General features: G+C 38.2%; 1 protein-coding gene across 1 annotated transcript in view; it reads right to left on the reverse strand.

Annotated features, from left to right (window-relative positions):
- The window catches only part of ALG6 (ALG6 alpha-1,3-glucosyltransferase), a 67,199-nt gene that overhangs the window by 2,664 nt on the left and 43,343 nt on the right, over nt 1-21,192 (reverse strand). Inside the window, exons 10-14 of the mRNA XM_032427364.1 lie at nt 13,925-14,010; nt 12,383-12,467; nt 8,898-8,968; nt 3,921-3,989; nt 3,595-3,793 (exon numbers count right to left, since the gene is read on the reverse strand). Coding sequence (XP_032283255.1) covers nt 3,595-3,793; nt 3,921-3,989; nt 8,898-8,968; nt 12,383-12,467; nt 13,925-14,010 — 510 coding nt within the window. The remainder of the gene's footprint in view (nt 1-3,594; nt 3,794-3,920; nt 3,990-8,897; nt 8,969-12,382; nt 12,468-13,924; nt 14,011-21,192) is intronic.

The following is a 21,192-nucleotide window of genomic DNA, read 5'->3' on the forward strand; positions in this document are numbered from 1 at the left end:
GAAGTGAAATCATCAAATTTAAAGTTTCAAACTTAAAGGGCACCTGCATGGCTCAGTCAGTTAAGTTTCTGACTCTTGGTTTTGGCTCAGGTCATGATCTCAGGGTTGTGAGACCGAGCCTCGAATCGGGCTCTACACTCAGCACAGAGTTTGCTTGAGATTCTTCCCCCCTCCCTCTCCCTTTTCCTCCCCCTCTGCTCCCTCCCCCCTTAAATAAAGAAAATCTTAAAAAGAAGAAAGTTTCAAATAAGAAATATGGGACTGGTTGAAATGTCATGACACTATGATCCTGAATCAGTGTTAAGGGGTATGTTAAAATTCCTCCTACTTTATTTTTTTTTTATTTTAAAGATTTTATTTATTCATTTGAAAGAGCGAGAGAGAGAGCACGAGTGGGGTGAGGGACAGAGGGAGAAGCAGACTCCCCGCTGAGCAGGGAGCCCAATGCAGGGCTTGATCCCAGGACCCTGTGATCATGACCTGAGCCAAAGGTAGACGCTTAACTGACTGAGCCACCCAGGTGCCCTAAAATTCCTCCTGCTTTAAACAAACTCCAGCTATTACCCCATTTGTCTGCTTCTGTTTACAGCAAAGTTTCCCAAAGGAGTTGCCTATAACTTACTGCATCCAATTCCCTTTCCATTCATTATTGAATCCAAACCAATTAGATTTTTACCTCAGTTGATCCAATGAAACTATATCTCAATAGCATCTGAAATAGCACATCACTCCCATCTCCTTGAAACACTTCCTTAACTTCCGTAACACTATACTCTTCTGGTTTCTTCCCACCTCAATAGTTAATCCTTCTCAGACAGCTTTGCTGGTTCCTTCTCATGTCCCCTACCTCTATGCATTGTAATATCCCAAGGCTCAGTACTTAGTCGTCTAATATACTCACACCTTTGGTGAGCTCATTCAGTGACATGACTAATTCTCATCTCTATGCCAAAGACTCAAATTATTGTCTCCAGCCTGGACCTCTCTCCCCTAAACTCCAGACTCATTCAAATGCATATGTAATAAGCATCTAAAACTATAAGGACAAGCTATCCTTAATAAGATTAACAGCTGACTTCTCATCAGAAAACACTGAGGCCACAAGGCAGTGGGATGGATGACATTCAAATTGCTGAAAGGAGAAAAAGACAAGAATTCCTTCTCTAGCAAAAATACCCTTCAGGGTGGCTCAGTTGGCTTAGCGACTGCCTTTGACTCAGGTCATGATCCCGGAGTCCTGGGACTGAGTCCCACATCGGGCTCCGTGCTCAGCGGGGAGTCTGCCTCTCCCTCTGACCACCCCCCCCCTCCCCTGTTTATGCACTCTAATAAAATCTTTAAAAAAAAAAAAATACTCTTCAAAATGAAGGAAGAATTAACAAAAACAAAGTCAATACATTTGAAAACACTGAAATAATACAAAGTGTGTTCTCTAAACACACTGGAATTAAATGAAAATACAAAAACAAAGAAATCTGGGAAACCCCAAATAGATGAAGATTTATTTATTTACTTGAGAGAGCACTTGTGCAGGGTGGGGAGGGGGGTTGGGAACAGAGGGAGAAGGAGAGAGAATCTCAAGCAGATTCCTGGGTGAGCAAGGAGCCCCACACAGGGCTCTACCTCATGACCCATGAGATCATGACAACAAAAATCATGAGTTGGACACTTAACCGACTTAGCCACCCAGGCACCCCTGGTAAATCCCCAAATATTTGGAAACTGAACAAGTTTCTAAGTAATTAATGAGCCAAAGAAGAAATCACAATGGAAATGGCCTATATTTTTAACTCAATTAAAAAATGTCAAAATTTGGGGCGCCTGGGTGGCTCAGTCGTTAAGTGTCTGCCTTCGGCTCAGGTCATGATCCCAGCATCCTGGGATCAAGCCCCGCATCGGGCTCCCTGCTCCGTGGGAAGCCTGCTTCTCCCTCTCCCACTCCCCCTGCTTGTGTTCCCTCTCTCACTGTGTCTCTGTCAAATAAATAAAATTAAAAAAAAAAAAAAAAGTGAAGGAAATCTACATAATAGGAGAAATATTTCCAAATCATGTATCTAGTCAGGGACCTGTATCAAGAATGTATAAAGAACTCTTACAACTCAAAAATAAAAAGCCAAGCCAATTAAAAATGGGCAACAGATATGAATAGGCATTTCTCCAAAGAAGATAATACAAATGGCAAAAGAGCACATAAAAAGATAAATAAAATCTTAAAAAAAAAAAACTGAACAGATAATGTCCATTACAATGGAATATAGTATGGCAATAAAACAGAATGAAGTATTGATGCATGCTACAACACAGATGAACCTCAAAAACATTATGCTGAGTGAAAGTAGCCAGTTATAAAAGCCTACATTTTTTTTTAAAGTAGGCTCCACGTCTGGCATGGAGTCCAACATGGGGATCAAACCCACAACCCTGAGATCAAGAGTCGGACGCTCCACTAAACCACCCAGGCGCCCCGACTACATTTTCTATAATTCCATGTTTTGGTCTGAATTATGTCCCCACAAATTCATATGTTGTAGTCCCAACCCCCAACGTGAATGCATTTGGAGACAGTAACTTTAGGAAGGTTAAATTGAGGTAGTACAGGAGGGGCCCTAATTTGATAGGATTAGTGTTCTTATAAGAAGAGGAAGAGCCACCACAGAACTCTCTACACACCCACACAAAGAAGAGGCCATATGAGGCCACAGCAAGGTTGCCGATAACCCAGAAAGAAAGGCCTCACCAGAAACCTTGATGAGGCACCTTGATTTTTTTTTTTCAATAGAGAGAGAGACAGCGAGACAGGGAACACAAGCAGGGGGAGTGGGAGAGGGAGAAGCAGGCTTCCTGCTGAGCAAGGAGCCCGATGTGGGACTCGATCACAGGACCCTGGGATCATGACCTGAGCCGAAGGCAGACGCTTAACGACTGAGCCACCCAGGCGCCCAAGGCACCTTGATTTTAGACTTCAAGCCTCCAGAACTCTAAGAAAATACATTTCTGTTACTTAAGCCACCTAGTCTGTGGTATTTTGTTATGGCAAAGCAAACTAATACATTTCATTTTTTGGAATGTCCAGATTGGTAAATATGTAGGTACAGAAAGTATATTACTGGCTGTCCACGGCTGGAGTTTAGGGTGGAATGGGATATGGCTGCTAATGGAAAGAGGGTTCCTTTTTGGGGTGATGGAAATAATCTAAAATTAGATTGTGGTCATGGTTGTACAACTCTATGTACATACTTAAAACCACCAAATTGCACACTTTAAATGGGTGGATTTTATGGGTGAATTTATGTGAATTATATCTCAAAAAAGCTATAAAAGAAAAAGATATTACTTTTTTTTTTTTTTAACAGTGGCATGCTAAGTCCCATCCCTTAAAAACTGAACAACTCATGGCACAGTTGGTTAAGTGTCCAACTCTTGATTTCGGCTCAGGTCATAATCTCAAGGTTGTGAGACTGAGCCCTGCATTGGACTCCTCACTGGGCATAGAGCCTGCTTAAGATTCTCTCTCTCCCTCTCTCTCCGCCCCTCCCCTCACAGCACTCTCTCTTAAAAAAAAAAAAAAAAAAAAAAAACAACTGAACAACTTACCAAATATTGTATAATTCTGGGAAAAAATGTAAAACGTGGAAGATATTTCCTAACAGAAATGGAAAAGGACTTCAATTGCAGTTCTTCTTCAGAAGTCTTTTCAAATATTGAAAAAGAAATTGCACAAGCTATAAAAAATGCCATTGTTGTCACAACTGAGGGCATTAGGAGTTCATCCTTCAGTAGAAGAGGTAGCATACTGTAAGAGAAAACAGGAAAAACATCAAAAGAGAATTGCTAATTCAAAACATAATCACTTTGTAAAAAATTTTTAAATGAGTTTATGAGAACTATACTGAAAACATATAAATATTGGTTTGACTCACCTAAATGTTGACACAAGTAAAAACCAAGTAGACATAAAAGGAATTTCACTTAAAACTAAGCAGACTGGTCTAAAATGATAAAGAAAAAATATTTTAATCTTAGGAAACAGAATTTCAATTCTTGTGAAAAATATAAACACATTTTGTCTGTCTGATCTTTGGGGTAGCTAAACAAACAAAAAAGAGCCAGTAAGGTCTCCATATGGATCACTGGTTCATTTTTTTATATCAATCCAAACTAAGTGAGTCTAAACATAAAACAAGGTATCAACTCCTCCTAATAAATGAAAAACTGCTTCTTCCAATATTCCATTAATGGAACCTTTTTTTTCTTGTCATACAAGAAAAAAAACAGCAGCTTACAGAAAGGATCAGATAAATTCAAACATTCAGAGAAAGAGAGGTTTTTCATGTTTCATCCTACTTGGGAAATAAATTAATTCCCAGTATAGTGGTTTCAAACTTCTTTTTTTATTATCTTCCATGTTACATATTACTAATCTAAGTTAAAAACTAAAGTTATAACAGGATCATCCTCTGCCACGGATGCGAGAACAACAGACACAAAGAATTATAAGAGGAAACAAGTTGATAATGGCAGAAGAAAAGAAAAGCGGAAAAAAACAAGTAGAAAGCAGCCAAATGAAAAGAGCAATAGTATAGGAAGAGGAAGTATAATGCCAATAAATGGAACTACTGGCTTTATGACAGAGTTTAGGGTCACAGGTCCCAATTCTGTGACCTCCTTACTAGCACCACTGGTCTCATTACCTTCTGGATTCTACTGTGGCAATGCTCAAGAAGAAGGGGACCTGAGTCCTAGTCCCAGCTCTGCCACTTACTGTATGACCTTGAACAAATGATTAATTTAACCATCTTTCTTAGGTGTAAATGGAAATAGTAGTAATACCTTGTATTGTTACATAATTGAAAGAACTCTTTTACAAGTATTATCTAATTTTTTAATAAAATAACTTTTTACTAATGATGGCAGTTGTTGAATACTTGTTGCTATTATTATTATTATTTTGGGTCTCCTTATTTTAAAAGGTTTGAGCATTCTCCTCCTTTCTTAGAAGGATGACTTTTCCCCATATCAACCAGCATATGCAGTGTAAGGCCTGGGATTACAAACTGATTGAACTACCACACTAAAAGAAAATACTAGAGGACTTTCAATTTCACTACTTGATGCTTTTTAAATCAGAATGTATTTATGTTAAAAACATGCACGTAGTAGGTGCTCAATAAACAGTATTTTCTCTTTCTGGGTCTTAACTCTTTCCCATTTATTCATTCAATAGTCATTTACTAAATACAAGTATTTATTGAAAACTTATGTACAATCACTGCCCTGAAAGGAATACAAAGAGGAATAGAACTCAGCCCTTGAACTCAAGGTACTTAGTATTTATATTTAAGCAGCAAAATCCCCTGCATCCTCAACCTCTTCTCTCAATCTTTTCCTTCACCACCTTGTTGAAAACAAATCCTGGCTCCCTTCCCCTGAGGAAAACGCTGCCCCTCGGCCCTCTCAACCTCACCTGTTTTGTTGTTCTTTCCATAGTCCTGAAACAACTTGACCCAGAGGGAGATAACCCCTTTGCTCTTTATCACTTCTTCCACATCAGTTCTCCGTCTCTCCACCCTAATAATCTCCATGTCCTCAGGCTTTATCCCTGTTAGTCCTCATCTTTGTCCTCATCCACCAACAAAAGAGTCACTTCCCTCATTACTCAGTCATTTCAACTCCTTACTCACGCACTCTCTACAACCCTACTCATCTTCATTCCTGGCAATTTTTACATAGATGATCTTCCAACACCCTGACTTCTCGTTTGCTGGAACTCCTCTCTTCTAGTGATCTCATTTTCATTCCTACACCCTTCGGTTATACTCAGGACTGTAACCCCTCCATAATCACAACGCAGCAACTGCATCCTGACCACTATCTCCTACCTTTTCAGCACTCCGGAACTTCCACAATCTTTTGATCCCAACAATCATTTGATCCCATCTTCAATCCATTATTCCTACCACCTCTTTCACTTTGCCTCACTCCTTTGGTTGTCTTTTCTTTTCCCTTCTTAACCAGCTTAAATTCTAAGGTCAACCATTAAAATCACTCCCATGCTTTCACTCTCAAGCCCTGTGCAAGCCCATTATCCTCACTAGACAAAACCACAAACCTGGAAAGACCCAACTCTCCACCTGTACTTATTCCAACCATACTGAGCAACTGCTCTTGAAGGAAACACTTCCCCACACTGTTTTCACTTTAAGGAATTATTTATTTTGAGAGAGAGACAGCGGGGAGGACGGGCAGAGGGAGAGAGAAAATCTCAAGCAGATTCCCTGCTCAACGTGGAGAAGCCCAAGGCAGGACTCATCTCACAACCCTGAGATCAAGACCTGAGCCAAAAGAGTCCGATGCTTAACCAACTGAGCCATCCAGGTGCCCCTGTTTTCACTTTGGATACATGATCATGATGATATTCAAGTGTGTACCACTATATATTTCTCTAGTCTGTTCTGTGTCTCTTTTGAAAAATAATCCACACCTTCTCATAATCTCATAATCCCAACAGCTCCAACCTGCTCTTGCCTAATGACCTTGCCTTCTTCTTCGTTAAGAAAATTGAAGCAATTAGAAGAACTTTAACAGATGCCACCATCACATCTACTCTCTTCCCAGCATCTATACCAATATACCCTGTTGCCTCTTTTTATTAAAGTGAACTACTCATGCATCTGTCCAAAGCCAGTCCTTCCATTCACACTCTGGGTCTGATCCCATCTCCCTTTCCAAGGGGTATTGCTCCAACAACTCTGACCTCCCTCCTGTATCATCAGTGTTCCCTCTGTACAGACCATTCCCACACCATTATTTCTCCTATCTTACAACCTTAAACAACAAGCCTCACTTGACTCTACTTTCTCTACCAATTATTGCTTTTATTTTTTCTCCCCTTTTCAGCAAAGCTCACCTGTTTACCTATCTCACACCATATATAAAAATTAACTCAAAATAGATCAAAGACCTAAACTTCTATAGAGCTAAGTCCATAAACTTCTTAGAAATAACATGAGAGTAAGTCTTTATTACCTTGGATTTGGCAATGGTTTGTTAGACATGACACCAAAAGCCCAAGCAACAAAAAGAAATAATAGATAAATTGAACTTCATCAAAATTAAAAACTTGAAAGTTTTTAAAACCTTAAAAAATGCTCAACATCACTAGCTATTAGGGAAATGCAAATCAGAACCACAATGAAATACCACTTCACACCCCGTAGGATGGGGGGGGGGGGGGGAAGGAAAATAACAAGTGCTAGCAAGGATGTAGAAAAACTGGAAACATCATACATTACATTACTGGTGGGAATGCAAAATGGTATAACTGCTGTGGAAAACAGTTTGATGGTTCCTCAGTTAAATACAGAATTACTATATGACCCAGAAATCCCACTCCTGGGTGTAGACTCAAGAGTACTGAAAACAGGGGCGCCTGGGTGGCTCAGTCGGTTGGGCGTCTGCCTTCGGCTCAGGTCATGATCCCGCTGTCCTGGGATCGAGCCCCGCATTGGGCTCCTTGCTCAGCAGAGAGCCTGCTTCTCCCTCTGCCTCTGCTACTGCTCTGCCTGCTTGTGCTCTCTCTCTCTCGAATAAATAAATAAAATCTTTAAATTAAAAAAAAAAAAGAAGAGTACTGAAAACAAATGTTCAAACAAAAACTTATGCAGGAATGTTCATACTGGCACTATTCACAATAACCAAAAGGTGGAAACCCAAATGTTCATCAAATGATGCCTGGATGAACAAAATATAGTATATCCATACAATGCAATATTATTCAGGCATAAAAATGAAGTACTGATACATGCTACAACATGGATGAACCTTGAAAATATTATCTTACATGAAATAGATCAGACATAAAAAGCCAAATATTATATTATTCCAATTATATGAAGTATCCAAAATAGGCAAACTCATAGAGACAGAAAGTAATTTAGTGGTTACAAGAATTGAGGGATGGGAAGAGAATGGGGACTGACCCCTTAAAGGGTACAACATTTCTTTTTGGGGTGATAAAAATGTTCTGGAAGTAGACAGTGGTGATGGTTGCACAGCATTGTGACTACTGGTATATTTTGCCACAATTAAATAAATTAAAAAAAAAAAAAATTATCTATAGCTATCTTCAATTTCTCTCCTCTCTCCTCTCTCCTCTCATTATTTCTTAAACCCACCTTAATCAGGCTTTGATCCCTGCATCACTCCATCAACATTAGCCTTGTCAAAGTCACCAATGACTTCCATTTTGCTAAGGCAAAGAGTCTGTTCTCAGCCCTCATCTTGAGTGATCACCTCAGGATAAGAGGTGGGATTGATCTAGGGCTGGATTCAAGTATTCCAATGTGTTCTGGGCAAATATTATTTTAATATTGGGATAATATACCCCGACTGTCACCCAATTTCTGTGATAACCAGGAAAAAATTTTAATGCTCTTAAAACAAAGTAGTCTGATTAGGGATTGCCAATAGGGTCTAAACAAAGGTTTTGACAAAACAGCACGGAGTCAACATATGAAAGTTGCTAAAGAGGTGAATGAAAAGAACAAAACTATTAAACAGTTGTGGAAATGAATGCAATGAAAAAGGCAAAGATGACAAACAGGCTCCAATCTGAGGAGAAAATCTCTTTGGTTTATTCAATTTTTTTATTAGCATATAAAAAATATATATGAAGAAACAGAAATAAGTATGTCAGTAATTCTATGAAACTTTCAGTTTAAAATATTATATTTATAAAGAAGTAAAATTATAAGAAATCATTCTGGAAAAATATAATTTTATGAATAATCTTATGCAACTACATAATAACATTTGTGTGGTTTTGTTTTACACTTGGGTTTATGTATATATTATAAACACATAATAATAAATAAATAAAACACAACATTTTTACTTACAATGATACCAAGAGAATGGACTTTTCATGTACTTGGAAAGAAAATAAAAAGAATGACAGTGCACAGCTAACCTTTAAGGAAAAAGGAGGGAGAATGAGATATAACAACTTATAAACTATAACAGTAGTTTAATTATGAATCTAAATAAAAATCATCTGAAGTAAAATTTTAAAGTTTAATGTAGTTTCTATCTAGAAGGAAAATATCTATACAACACTAATGCATAATATTTTATTCAAATTTAGTATAACATTTCTTGAAAAAACAATGATTATAAAGCTATATTTAACCACCTAAAACAAGTTCATTCAGACTCAGTTATTAATAAACAAAACAAAGACACAACAATCAGACCTTCATCCCCCCCTTGGAATCTCTGACAATTTATATTAAAAAGCACTGAGGGCCAGAAGTTCAAAATCTAAAACTCGTGAAACAAATCTATTTTAGTGTTTTTAAAAGATACACGTCAATAAAATATATTAAATGTTTTATAAAGTCTTCATTTGCTATTTGGGGTTTAAAATTAAAATTACTTAGATCTATTTTCAGAAGTTTATGATCTGCATATTGGACATCCATCTACACACATCCAGTCCAGAGCAAATCCTATCTACACCACCTTCTAAATACAATATCCACCCACTTCTCTCCCTTCCCCTCTGCTGAGGGTGGCAGAGGAGTGGTCTAAGCCACACTCATCTTTCTCCTGGACTACTGCAATAACCTCCTAATTGGTAACAGTCTTGCTTCCTTACAGTCCATTATGTACTCAGCCACCATATCAGATCATGTAAATTTCCCTGTTTAAAATCCTCAAATAGCTTCCCATTAACCCTGAGAATAAAATCCAAACTCCTATCTGGGTCCTGCCTTCCTCTTCCAGTCTATTTCTTACTGTCTCCCTCACGCACTTCATACCAGCCACTTCATACCAGTCCCTTTATGTGCTGAACATACCAAATGTGTTCCTGCTTTAAAGAAAAACTTCATTTTATCAAGTCAGAGAACAGATCTTCTTGTGAATGGTTCCTTCTGGCCAGTCATTCAGCTCAAGGCTCAAATGTCACTTCCATAGAAAGGCCTTCCCTTTCAAGCTAAAGTAGTGCACCCTAACCAAAACCCACCAGCACTCCTTTCATATAACACTATTGTCCTCATAGCTCCCATTACTTCCAGATATTTTCTCATTAACAAATCTATTTTGTTTATTGTCCTTCTACCACTAGCATGAAAGGCCCCAATTAAGAGAGCAGGGATATGAGCTGTCATTCAGTTACACACCAGTACTTAGAAAAGGACCTGGCACATTAGAGGGCACTCAAAAAATACTACTTGAATAAATTAAATATGATCATTTTGCTGCTATACATATATTAGTGTTCATACTATCAATTACCTCATATAGACTTATACTGAGAAATAATTCAATCTTTATTGAAAGGAAAACACTTTAAAATAATTATGGGAAATGTTTTCAAAGTTCTCAGAAATATTCAGTAAGAATTCAAAACATCAACACTAATAAAAAAAGTCATTAATTAAATTGTTTTTAGTTTTTTAAACCAAAGGCTTATATTAAAACATATCAAACAGAATAAAATTAGGAAATTAAGAGAAAAAATGTTTTTTCTGGCTTATAATCCTAAAAGTAATTACCTCTAACACTGCTACAGTTACTCAAACTCTGAAATTCCATTCGATTATCTTTGAAATATACCTTTATTTAGCATGTTATTTCCTAGAAAAATAACATAATCTTAAGTAAGCTTGCAAATATTTCAAGTTAGGCTTATTAACAACATCAGAGCATTATTATTATTCCTTCTATTCTAAAAGTCCTATAGAAAATTAACAGATGATGTAGAATGCTCAGAGTTTATTCTCAGAATGAAACGAGAAATTGTCAATAAAAAGGTAATAACAAAGGAAAGAGAACATGAAACTATCGTTTTTATACTGGGGTACCCATATGCACTTTTGAAGTATTTTACTGTTATGCTCTGTTCTGGCTTGTTTTTGAAATGCAATGTAAGTAAGTGGCCGTCCCAAAATTAAAACCCTAATTTCTAAAATGTTGTCTCCTTATAAGTCCACTAAGACTTTGCATAAAGTAAATTTTCTTGATATTTTAAAAGATATTTTTAAAATACCATCTTAGGGGCACCTGGGTGGCTCAGTCGGTTAGGCGGCTGCCTTCAGCTCAGGTCATGATCCCAGGGTCCTGGGATCAAGCCCCATGTCCAGCTCCCTGCTCAGCAGAGAGCCTGCTTCTCCTCCCTCTGCCTGCCACTCTGACTACTTGTGCTCTCTCTCTCTCTCTCTGTCAAATAAATAAATAAATCTTTAAAAAAATAAAATAAAATATCATCTTAGAGACCAAGGCACAAAGAACCAAATTTTAAATACCACAGAAATACAACCAGGGAGGAATTTGTGAACTCACTCAGAGAAACCCAAAGTTGTAGGAAATATAACCAATTCATCTTCAAGTATAACCAAGTCATCTTCCTAAAACAGAGATCTGTCCCCTCTCCTCAAAACTCTTTTTTGGTACCTCTGGCACACAAATCAAACTCCAATTTTTTCAACCCAACATTCAAGGTCTTACCCGATTTGATCCTTTTCGACTCTTATCTCCCACTATATCCTTTCCTAACCTCAACATACACACACACACACACACACACACACAAGTCACACAAATTTCATTGTTTAATAGCTATTCCCAGCATTCCCTATCCTTTCCCACCACGGTATCCTCAAGTTCTTCCTCCTGCCTTGAATTCTCTTCTGCTATATAACCTCGTATTCCAAATCTTGCCCAGCTTTCAAAATTTGGTTCCAATCCCACTTACTCTAAGAAGCTGCCTAAAATCTGCCCCAGGGGCGCCTGGGTGGCTCAGTCATTAAGCGTCTACCTTCAGCTTGGGTCATGATCCCAGGGTCCTGGGATCGAGCCCCACATTGGGCTCCCTGCTCCACGGGAAGCCTGTTTCTCCCTCTCCCACTCCCTCTGCTTGTGTTCCCTTTCTCACTGTGTCTATCTCTGTCAAATAAATAAAGTCTTAACTAAATAAATATATATGTATGATAAAATCTGCCCCAAAGTAATATCTCCCTTTCCCACACTATCATAGCACTTAATGTGTAACTAAAAGAACTTACTACCTTCTGCTTAATAGCATAATTATTTAAACATATGTCTATCCCCACTCTTTTCTTCTCTGTATTCCCTCATTGACTAATACAAAGCAGAAATTTAATTAAATAGTTGTTGAATTAAACTGAAAGATTCTGATTATTCAGCCTAGTATACAACACAGCACCAAAGTATGTCAGACACTCAATATATGTTCACCAAATATATGAATACCTTATTTTCCAGTCCAGTAAATCCCATACAGAGTAAGAAAATAATTATCTGTATTTTTAAAAGATCAGTTGCAGCAAGAATTAAGTATTTAAAGTAATGAGAAACTTACCAGAGTAAATCTGAATCCTTTGGGAGAGGGCTGAAGTGTTAATTTTATACAAGCAGGGAGCAGGCTCAAAAATGTAAAACAAAAGCTAAAAAAAGAATAAAAATAAAACATTTGTTTTCTTTGTAGAGGTATGTAATTAAAACAAGGAAATATTTTTTAATATAAGGATCACATTACTTACCAACTTGTTTATTTCAAATTAAAGGTTTTTTATTTATTAAATGTAAATTTAACACCAAATAACATTTAAATAAAATCCATGCATTGAAATATTTACAAACTTTTATACGTGATTATATAATACAGAAAAAAATACTACACTACTTATGTTATTTACAGAAAACATACACAAAGATAGATAGCTAAAGTCAATTCTCAAACACTCAAAATAAGAAACACTACCAGGCATAAAGAGACAATATATATTTGTAACACAAATATTCATAAAATTTACTCACAAGAGAACCTCTCACAAAAGTTGACTGATTTTCAGCCCATGGTAAATCAGAAAGAACAAGTTACAAAGGGAGTGGGCAGCTGCTAGAGCTTCTCCTAGTGATGGCTGATGGGCAGGGAGGAAAAGGAACTCAAGAGCAGAGCCATGTGGAGCCAGTTAGTACCATGGCAAACAGCTTTTGCAAGCCTTAAGGACAAGTATTATAACACAAAACAATAACTGATTTTCTCACTGTTGGTGGCTTTGTGGTGTGTCAATGTGGCTCGGCTGAACTACAGTTCCCTGAATTCTCTCTCTAGTAGGCTGCCAGCTACAGTGGGCTACAAGGGATATTCTCAAAAGAATTGGAGGACAGAGGGAGGCAGCACCATTGTGTAGCGGGCACACACACACACACAGCTTCTCCCAGTTATTCAAACACGAATCTTGGTGCTGTGGGGACGAGATTGTGCAGATGTAATGAAAGTCCCTCTTCAGTTGATTTTAACTTAATCAAAAGGGAGATTCTTGGATGGCCTGACTTAATCAATTCAAAGACTTTTAAAAGAGAGCTTAGGTCTTCCCTAAATCGAGATTCCAAACAGAAACTGGATTTGAATTGCTCTTCCTTCCCCTTAGATATTCCTTCCTGAATGCCTGCCTTGTGGACTTCCAGTTTGTTCAATCAGACCCCATGACAGTATAGGCCAATTTCTTATAATAAATTCTCTCTCTCTCTCTCTCTCTCTCTCTCTCTCTCTCTCACACACACACACACACACACACACCCCTCCCACTCATTCTTCTTCTCTGGTTGAGCCCTGATTGATACACTACTGAAAATCATGACTCTTCAAGATAATGTTTAATCATGTTTAGTACACTTTGTTTAAGGGGGAGGGAAATAGGTAACAATCGAGAAAGATGATCACTTAACATATTTCAAATAAAAGTTCTGCTATATAGAAGGATAGGTCTGTGTTATGTGGAAAATTCACTAATGAAGAACACCTCATTCCCTAATGACACCAGATAAATGAGATATTACCATAACACTTTTAGAGAACAGCTTATACAACACTATATACAAACTTTGTATCTCTTACCTGATTATTATCTGGATGTGACGTGGCAAAATATCCTTGATCTTCAGAAAGATACTGAAGCTGCACCAAATATTGGCTACTTTATCCTTAAAAGAGATTTGTTAGTTTTACATTCTGATATAATAGAAAGAAATATTAAACTCTATCAAAGTACAGCCCATAATCTCTAAATAAACTTTTGAGACATAAAGCTTTTGTTCACAATTTTATAACTTGCTTAAACTCTCCAAGGAATACACACATACACATACACACACACACACGCATTTTTCGTTTTTTGCAATGGGAGCTGACCTAAATCACTAGGCAACCATAATCTAGACATTCCCAAGAAATGTTCATTTTTTTCAAAGAGCAGCACACTATCCCTAAATACTTAAAGTTATTCATCTTTGGAAATTTTTCTAGGGAATCTTTTTTCCTAATTTGCAGAACACACATTTTTTGACCCATTTTATCACACACCTGAAATTATCTCAAGTATAACCTACTAGCAACTTACAATGACAAGAGTTAATTGCTAATAAATCAAGGTATTTAAAGACATTAGCAGTTGTGGTAGGATCACTTTCAAAATTAAATTTGTAACTACAGCTCTCTGCTTGTGAAACCTATCCTCTACACAGCTGCTTAACTCATAGCTGTGTAAGCATAACACCAAGAAAGTAACTAACAGGGAAGAGCAAGATGGCGGAGAAGAAGGAGACCTAAATTTTGTCTGGTCCCAGGAATTCAGCTAGATAGGGATCAAACCATTCTGAACACCTACGAACTTAACAGGAGATTGAAGAAAATAATAGCAGCAACTCTCTGAACAGAAAAGCGACCACTTTCTGGAAGGTAGGATGTGCAGAGAAGTGAATCGGAGGCAATATTCAGGAAGACAGACCACGGGGGGAGGGAGCCTCCATCAGCAGCTACTGGCGAGTGATAGAGCAGCAGAGCACAAAATCAGAACTTTTAGAAGTCGGCTCCGCTAAGGGACATCGCACCAGTCGCTAAGTGGGGGGTGGAACACTTGCTGGGACAGTGTGGTCTCAGGACCCTCGGGGTCACAGAAAGACCGGGGGTGCCTGAGTGCGGCAGAGCTCCCAGGTATCGGAGTGGGGAAGCCAGCTGCAGAGATGGAGCCAAGGAGTGGGCTCTCAGATGGGGTTGCCATAAACCGTGATCCGTGGCACAGTCGGGCCACCGCTCCTCCAGCAGGGACCCAACAAGCGGCAGATCCAGGAAGACTCCCCTTCCTCCCCGGGGAGGAGAGGCAAGGGAGCGCACCGCAGGGATCTGCTGGGTTTGGAGACTCCACATGGGGTCGGGTGCCAGAGACAGAAACAGTCACAGGCTGGGTGAGCACGGAGTGCGGCCGGAGACTGGGGAGACGGGAGTGACTGACTGCTTTTCTCTGGGGGCACACTAAGGAGTGGGGCCCCGAGTTCTCAGCTCCTCCAGGGTGGAGATTGGGAGGCCGCCATTTTCACTCTTGTCCTCCAAAGCTGTACGGAAAGCATGCAGGGAACAAAAGCTCCCAAGAGCAAACCCGACCAGATTACTTAGCACAGCCCCAAGCAAGGGCAGGGCAATTCCACCTCAGGCAAAGACATTTGGGAACCATGGCAACAGGCCCCTCCCCCAGAAGATCAGCAAGAACAGTCAGCCAAGACCAAGTTTACTGATCAATGAGAATGCAGAATGCCAGCACTAGGGGAATACTGCACATAGAATTCATGGCTTTTTTTCCCCTGATTCTTTAGTCTTTCAAAGTTAATTTTTAAAATTTTTTTTTCTTTTTCTATTTTTTTTTGAATTTTTCTTTTTCCCTTTTTCAACCAACATCTTATCAATCTCTTTTTTAAAAATCTTTATTTTTCATTTTTAGAGTCATATTCTATCCCTTCATTGTAGTTAACCTTATTTTTGGTATATATATAAGTTGTTCTCCCTTTAAAATTTTGGGATACAGTTTCTTCTAACAGACCAAAATATACCCTAAATCTCTAGTGTATGGCTTTGTTCTAGTCTCCTGCCTGATCACATTCTCTCCCTTTTTTTTTTTTTAATTTCTCTTCTTTCTTTTTTCAACCAACTTCTTATCAATTCCTTTTATAAAATCTTTTATAATATTCATCTTTACAGTCATATTCTATCCCTTCATCATATTTACTCTTATTTTTGTACATATATAAGTTTTTCTTTCTTTAAAATTTTGGGAGGCAGGTTCTTCTAACAGACCAAAATACGCCCAAAATCTAGTGTGTGGCACTGATCTATTCACCAGCCTGATCATATTTGATCATATTCTTTTTTTCTTTTTTTGCTTTCTTTTTCTTTTCTCTGTCTCTTTTTTTCTTTTTTCTTTTTTCTTTCTTTCCCTTTGTTTTCCCCCGGTTTCAGGTCTCTTCTGATTTGTTTAGTGTATATTTTTCTGGGGTCGTTGTTACCGTTAGCATTTTGTTCTCTCATTCACCTGTTCTCCTCTGGACAAAATGACAAGACAGAAAAACTCACCTCAAAAAAAAGAACAAGAGGCAGTACTGACTGCCAGGGACCTAATCAATACGGACATTAGTAAGATGTCGGAACTAGAGTTCAGAATAATGATTATAAAGATACTAGCTGGACTTGAAAAAAGCAGGGAAGATACTAGAGAAACCCTTTCTGGAGAAATAAAAGAACTAAAATCTAACCGAGTCGAAATCAAAAAGGCTATTAATAAGGTGAAATCAAAAATGGAGGCTCTAACTGCTAGGATAGAGGCAGAAGAGAGAATTAGTGATATAGAAGACCAAATGATGGAGAATAAAGAAGCTGAGAAAAAGAGAGATAAACAACTACTGGATCATGAGGGCAGAATTCGAGAGACAAGTGATACCATAAGATGCAACAATATTAGAATAATTGGGATCCCAGAAGAAGAAGAAAGAGAGAGAGGGGCAGAAAGTATATTGGAGCAAATTATAGCAGAGAACTTCCCTCATTTGAGGAAGGAAACAGGCATCAATATCCAGGAGGCACAGAGAACCCCCCTCAAAATCAATAAAAACAGGTCAACACCCTGACATCTAATAGTAAAACTTACAAGTCTCAGAGACAAAGAGAAAATCCTGAAAGCAGCTCGGGACAAGAGGTCTGTAACCTACAATGGTAGAAACATTAGATTGGCAACAGACCTATCCACAGAGACCTGGCAGGCCAGAAAGGACTGGCATGATATATTCAGAGCACTAAACGAGAAAAATATGGAGCCAAGAATACTATATGCAGCTAGGCTGTCATTGAAAACAGAAGAAGAGATAAAAAGCTAAAAGGACAAACAAAAACTAAAAGAATTTGCAAACACGAAACCAGTCCTACAAGAAATATGGAAAGAGGTCCTCTAAGCAAAGAAGCCTAAAAGTAACATAGACCAGAAAGGAACAGAGACAACATACAGTAACAGTCACCTTACAGGCAATACAATGGCACTAAATTCATATCTTTCAATAGTGACCCTGAATGTAAATGGGCTAAATGCCCCAATCAAAAGACACAGGCTATCAGATTGGATAAAAAAAACAAGACCCATTGATATGCTGTCTGCAAGAGACTTATTTTAGACCCAAAGACACCTCCAGATTGAAAGTGAGGGGGTGGAAAACCATTTACCATGCTAATGGACACCAAAAGAAAGCTGGGGTGGCAATCCTTATATCAGACAAATTAGACTTTAAACCAAAGACTGTAATAAGAGATGAGGAAGGACACTATATCCTACTTAAAGGGTCTATCCAACAAGAAGATCTAACAATTGTAAATATCTATGCCCCTAACATGGGAGCAGCCAATTATATAAGCCAAATAATAACAAAAGCAAAGAAACACATCGACAACAATACAATAATTGTAGGGGACTTTAACACCCCCCTCACTGAAATGGACAGATCATCTAAGCAAAAGATCAACAAGGAAATAAAGACTTTAAATGACACACTGGACCAAATGGACTTCACAGATACATTCAGAACATTCCATCCCAAAGCAACAGAATACACATTCTTCTCTAGTGCCCATGGAACATTCTCCAGAAAAGATCACATCCTAGGTCACAAATCAGGTCTCAACTGGTACCAAAAGATTGGGATCATTCCCTGTGTATTTTTGGACCACAGTGCTTTGAAACTAGAACTCAATCACAAGAGGAAAGTCGGAAAGAACTCAAATACATGGAGGCTAAAGAACATCCTACTAAAGAATGAATGGGTCAACCAGGAAATTAAAGAAGAGTTAAAAAAATTCATGGAAGCCAATGAAAATGAAAACACAACTGTTCAAAATCTTTGGGATGCAGCAAAGGCAGTCCTAAGAGGAAAGTATATGGCAATACAAGCCTTTCTCAAGAAACAAGGTCTCAAATACACAACTTAACCCTACACCTAAAGGAGCTGGAGAAAGAACAGCAAATAAAGCCTAAACCCAGCAGGAGAAGAGAAATAATAAAGATCAGAGCAGAAATCAATGAAATAGAAACCAAAAGAACAGTAGAACAGATCAACGAAACTAGGAGCTGGTTCTTTGAAAGAATTAAAAAGACTGATAAACCCCTGGCCAGACTTATCAAAAAGAAAAATGACACAAATAAATAAAATCATGAATGAAAGAGGAGAGATCACAACCAACACCAAAGAAATACAAACAATTATAGGAACATATTATGAGCAACTATATGCCAGCAAATTAGATAATCTGGAAGAAATGGATGCATTCCTAGAGATGTATAAACTATCAAAACTGAAACAGGAAGAAATAGAAAACCTGAACACACCTATACAACCACTAAGGAAATTGAAGCAGTAATCAAAAATCTCCCAACAAACAAAAGCCCAGGGCCAGATGGCTTCCCAGGGGAATTCTACCAAACATTTCAAGAAGAATTAATACCCATTCTTCTGAAACTGTTCCAAAAAATAGAAATGGAAGGAAAACGTCCAAACTCATTTTATGAGGCCAGCATTACCTTGATCCCAAAATCAGACAAAGACCCCATCAAAAAGGAGAATTACAGACCAATATCCCTGATGAACATGGATGCAAAAATTCTCACCAAAATACTAGCCAATAGGATCCAACAGTACATTAAAAGGATTAATCACCACGACCAAGTGGGATTTATTCCTGGGCTGCAAGGTTGGTTCAACATCTGCAAAGCAATCAATGTGATACAATACATTAATAAAAGAAAGAACAAGAACCATATGATCCTCTCAATAGATGCTGAGAAAGCATTTGACAAAGTACAGCATCCTTTCTTGATTAAAACTCTTCAGAGAGTAGGGCTCAATATCATAAAAGCCATCTATGAAAAACTCACAACGAATATCATTCTCAATGGGGAAAAACTGAGAGCTTTTCCCCTAAGGTCAGGAACATGGCAGGGATGTCCACTATCACCACTGCTATTCAACATAGTACTAGAAGTCCTAGCCACAGCAATCAGATAACAAAAAGAAATAAAAGGCATCCAAATCAGCAAAGAAGTCAAACTCTCACTCTTTGCAGATGATATGATACTTTATGTGGAAAACCCAAAAGACTCCACTCCAAAACTGCTAGAATTCATACAGGAATTCAGTAAAGTGGCAGGATATAAAATCAATGCACAGAAATCAGTGGCATTCCTATACACCAACAACAAGACAGAAGAAAGAGAAATTAAGGAGTCAATCCCATTTACAATTGCACCCAAAACCATAAGATACCTAGGAATAAATCTAACCAAAGAAGCAAAGAATCTGTACTCAGAAAACTATAAAATACTCATGAAAGAAATTGAGGAAGGCACAAAGAAATGGAAAAACATTCCATGCTCATGGGTTGGAAGAACAAATATTGTTAAAATGTTTATGCTACCTAGAGCAATCTACACATTCAATGCAATCCCTATCAAAATACCATCCACTTTTTTCAAAGAAATGGAACAAATAATCCTAAAATTTGTATGGAACCAGAAAAGACCCCAAATAGCCAGAGGAATGTTGAAAAAGAAAAGCAAAGCTGGTGGCATCACAATTCCGGACTTCAAGCTCTATTACAAAGCTGTCATCATCAAGACAGTATGGTACTGGCACAAAGACAGACACATAGATCAATGGAACAGAATAGAGAGCCCAGAAATGGACCCTTAACTCTATGGTCAACTAATCTTCGACAAAGCAGGAAAGAATGTCCAATGAAAAAAAGACAGTCTCTTCAACAAATGGTGTTGGGAAAATTGGAGAGTCACATGCAGAAGAATGAAACTGGACCATTTCCTTACAGCACACACAAAAATAGACTCAAAATGGTTGAAAGACCTAAATGTGAGACAGGAGTCCATCAAAATCCTAAAGGAGAACACAGGCAGCAACCTCTTCGACCTCAGCTGCAACAACTTCTTCCTAGAAACATCGCCAAAGGCAAGGGAAGCAAGGGCAAAATGAACTACTGGGACTTCATCAAGATAAAAAGCTTTTGCACAGCAAAGGAAACAGTCAACAAAACCAAAAGACAACCGATAGAATGGGAGAAGATATTTGCAAATGACATATCAGATAAAGGGCTAGTATCCAAAATCTATAAAGAACTTATCAAACTCAACACCCAAAGAACAAATAATCCAGTCAAGAAATGGGCAGAGTCATGAACAGACATTTTTCCAAAGAAGACATCCAAATGGCCAACAGACACATGAAAAAGTGCTCAACAACGCTCGGCATCAGGGAAATCCAAATCAAAACCTCAACGAGAAACCACCTCACACCAGTCAGAATGGCTAAAATTAACAAGTCAGGAAATGACAGATGTTGGCGAGGATGTGGAGAAAGGGGAACCCTCCTACACTGTTGGTGGGAATGCAAGCTAGTGCAGCCACTCTGGAAAACCGTATGGAGGTTCCTCAAAAAGTTGAAAATAGAGCCACCATACGACCCAGCAAATTGCACTACTGGGTATTTACCCCAAAGATACAAATGTAGGGATCTGAAGGGTTATGTGCACCCCAATATTTATAGCAGCAATGTCCACAATAGCCAAACTATGGAAACAGCCAAGATGTCCATCAACAGATGAATGGATAAAGAAGATGTGGTATATATATACAATGGAATATTATGCAGCCATGAAAAAAACCAAAATCTTGCCATTTGCAATGACGTAGATGGAACTAGAGGGTATTATGGTAAGTGAAATAAGTCTATCAGAGAAAGACACGTATCATATGATCTCACTGATATGAGGAATTCTTAATCTCAGGAAAC

The sequence above is a fragment of the Phoca vitulina genome, unplaced genomic scaffold (genome assembly GCF_004348235.1).
Source record: "Phoca vitulina isolate PV1807 unplaced genomic scaffold, GSC_HSeal_1.0 scaffold2, whole genome shotgun sequence".
Classification (NCBI taxonomy): Eukaryota; Metazoa; Chordata; class Mammalia; order Carnivora; family Phocidae; genus Phoca; species Phoca vitulina.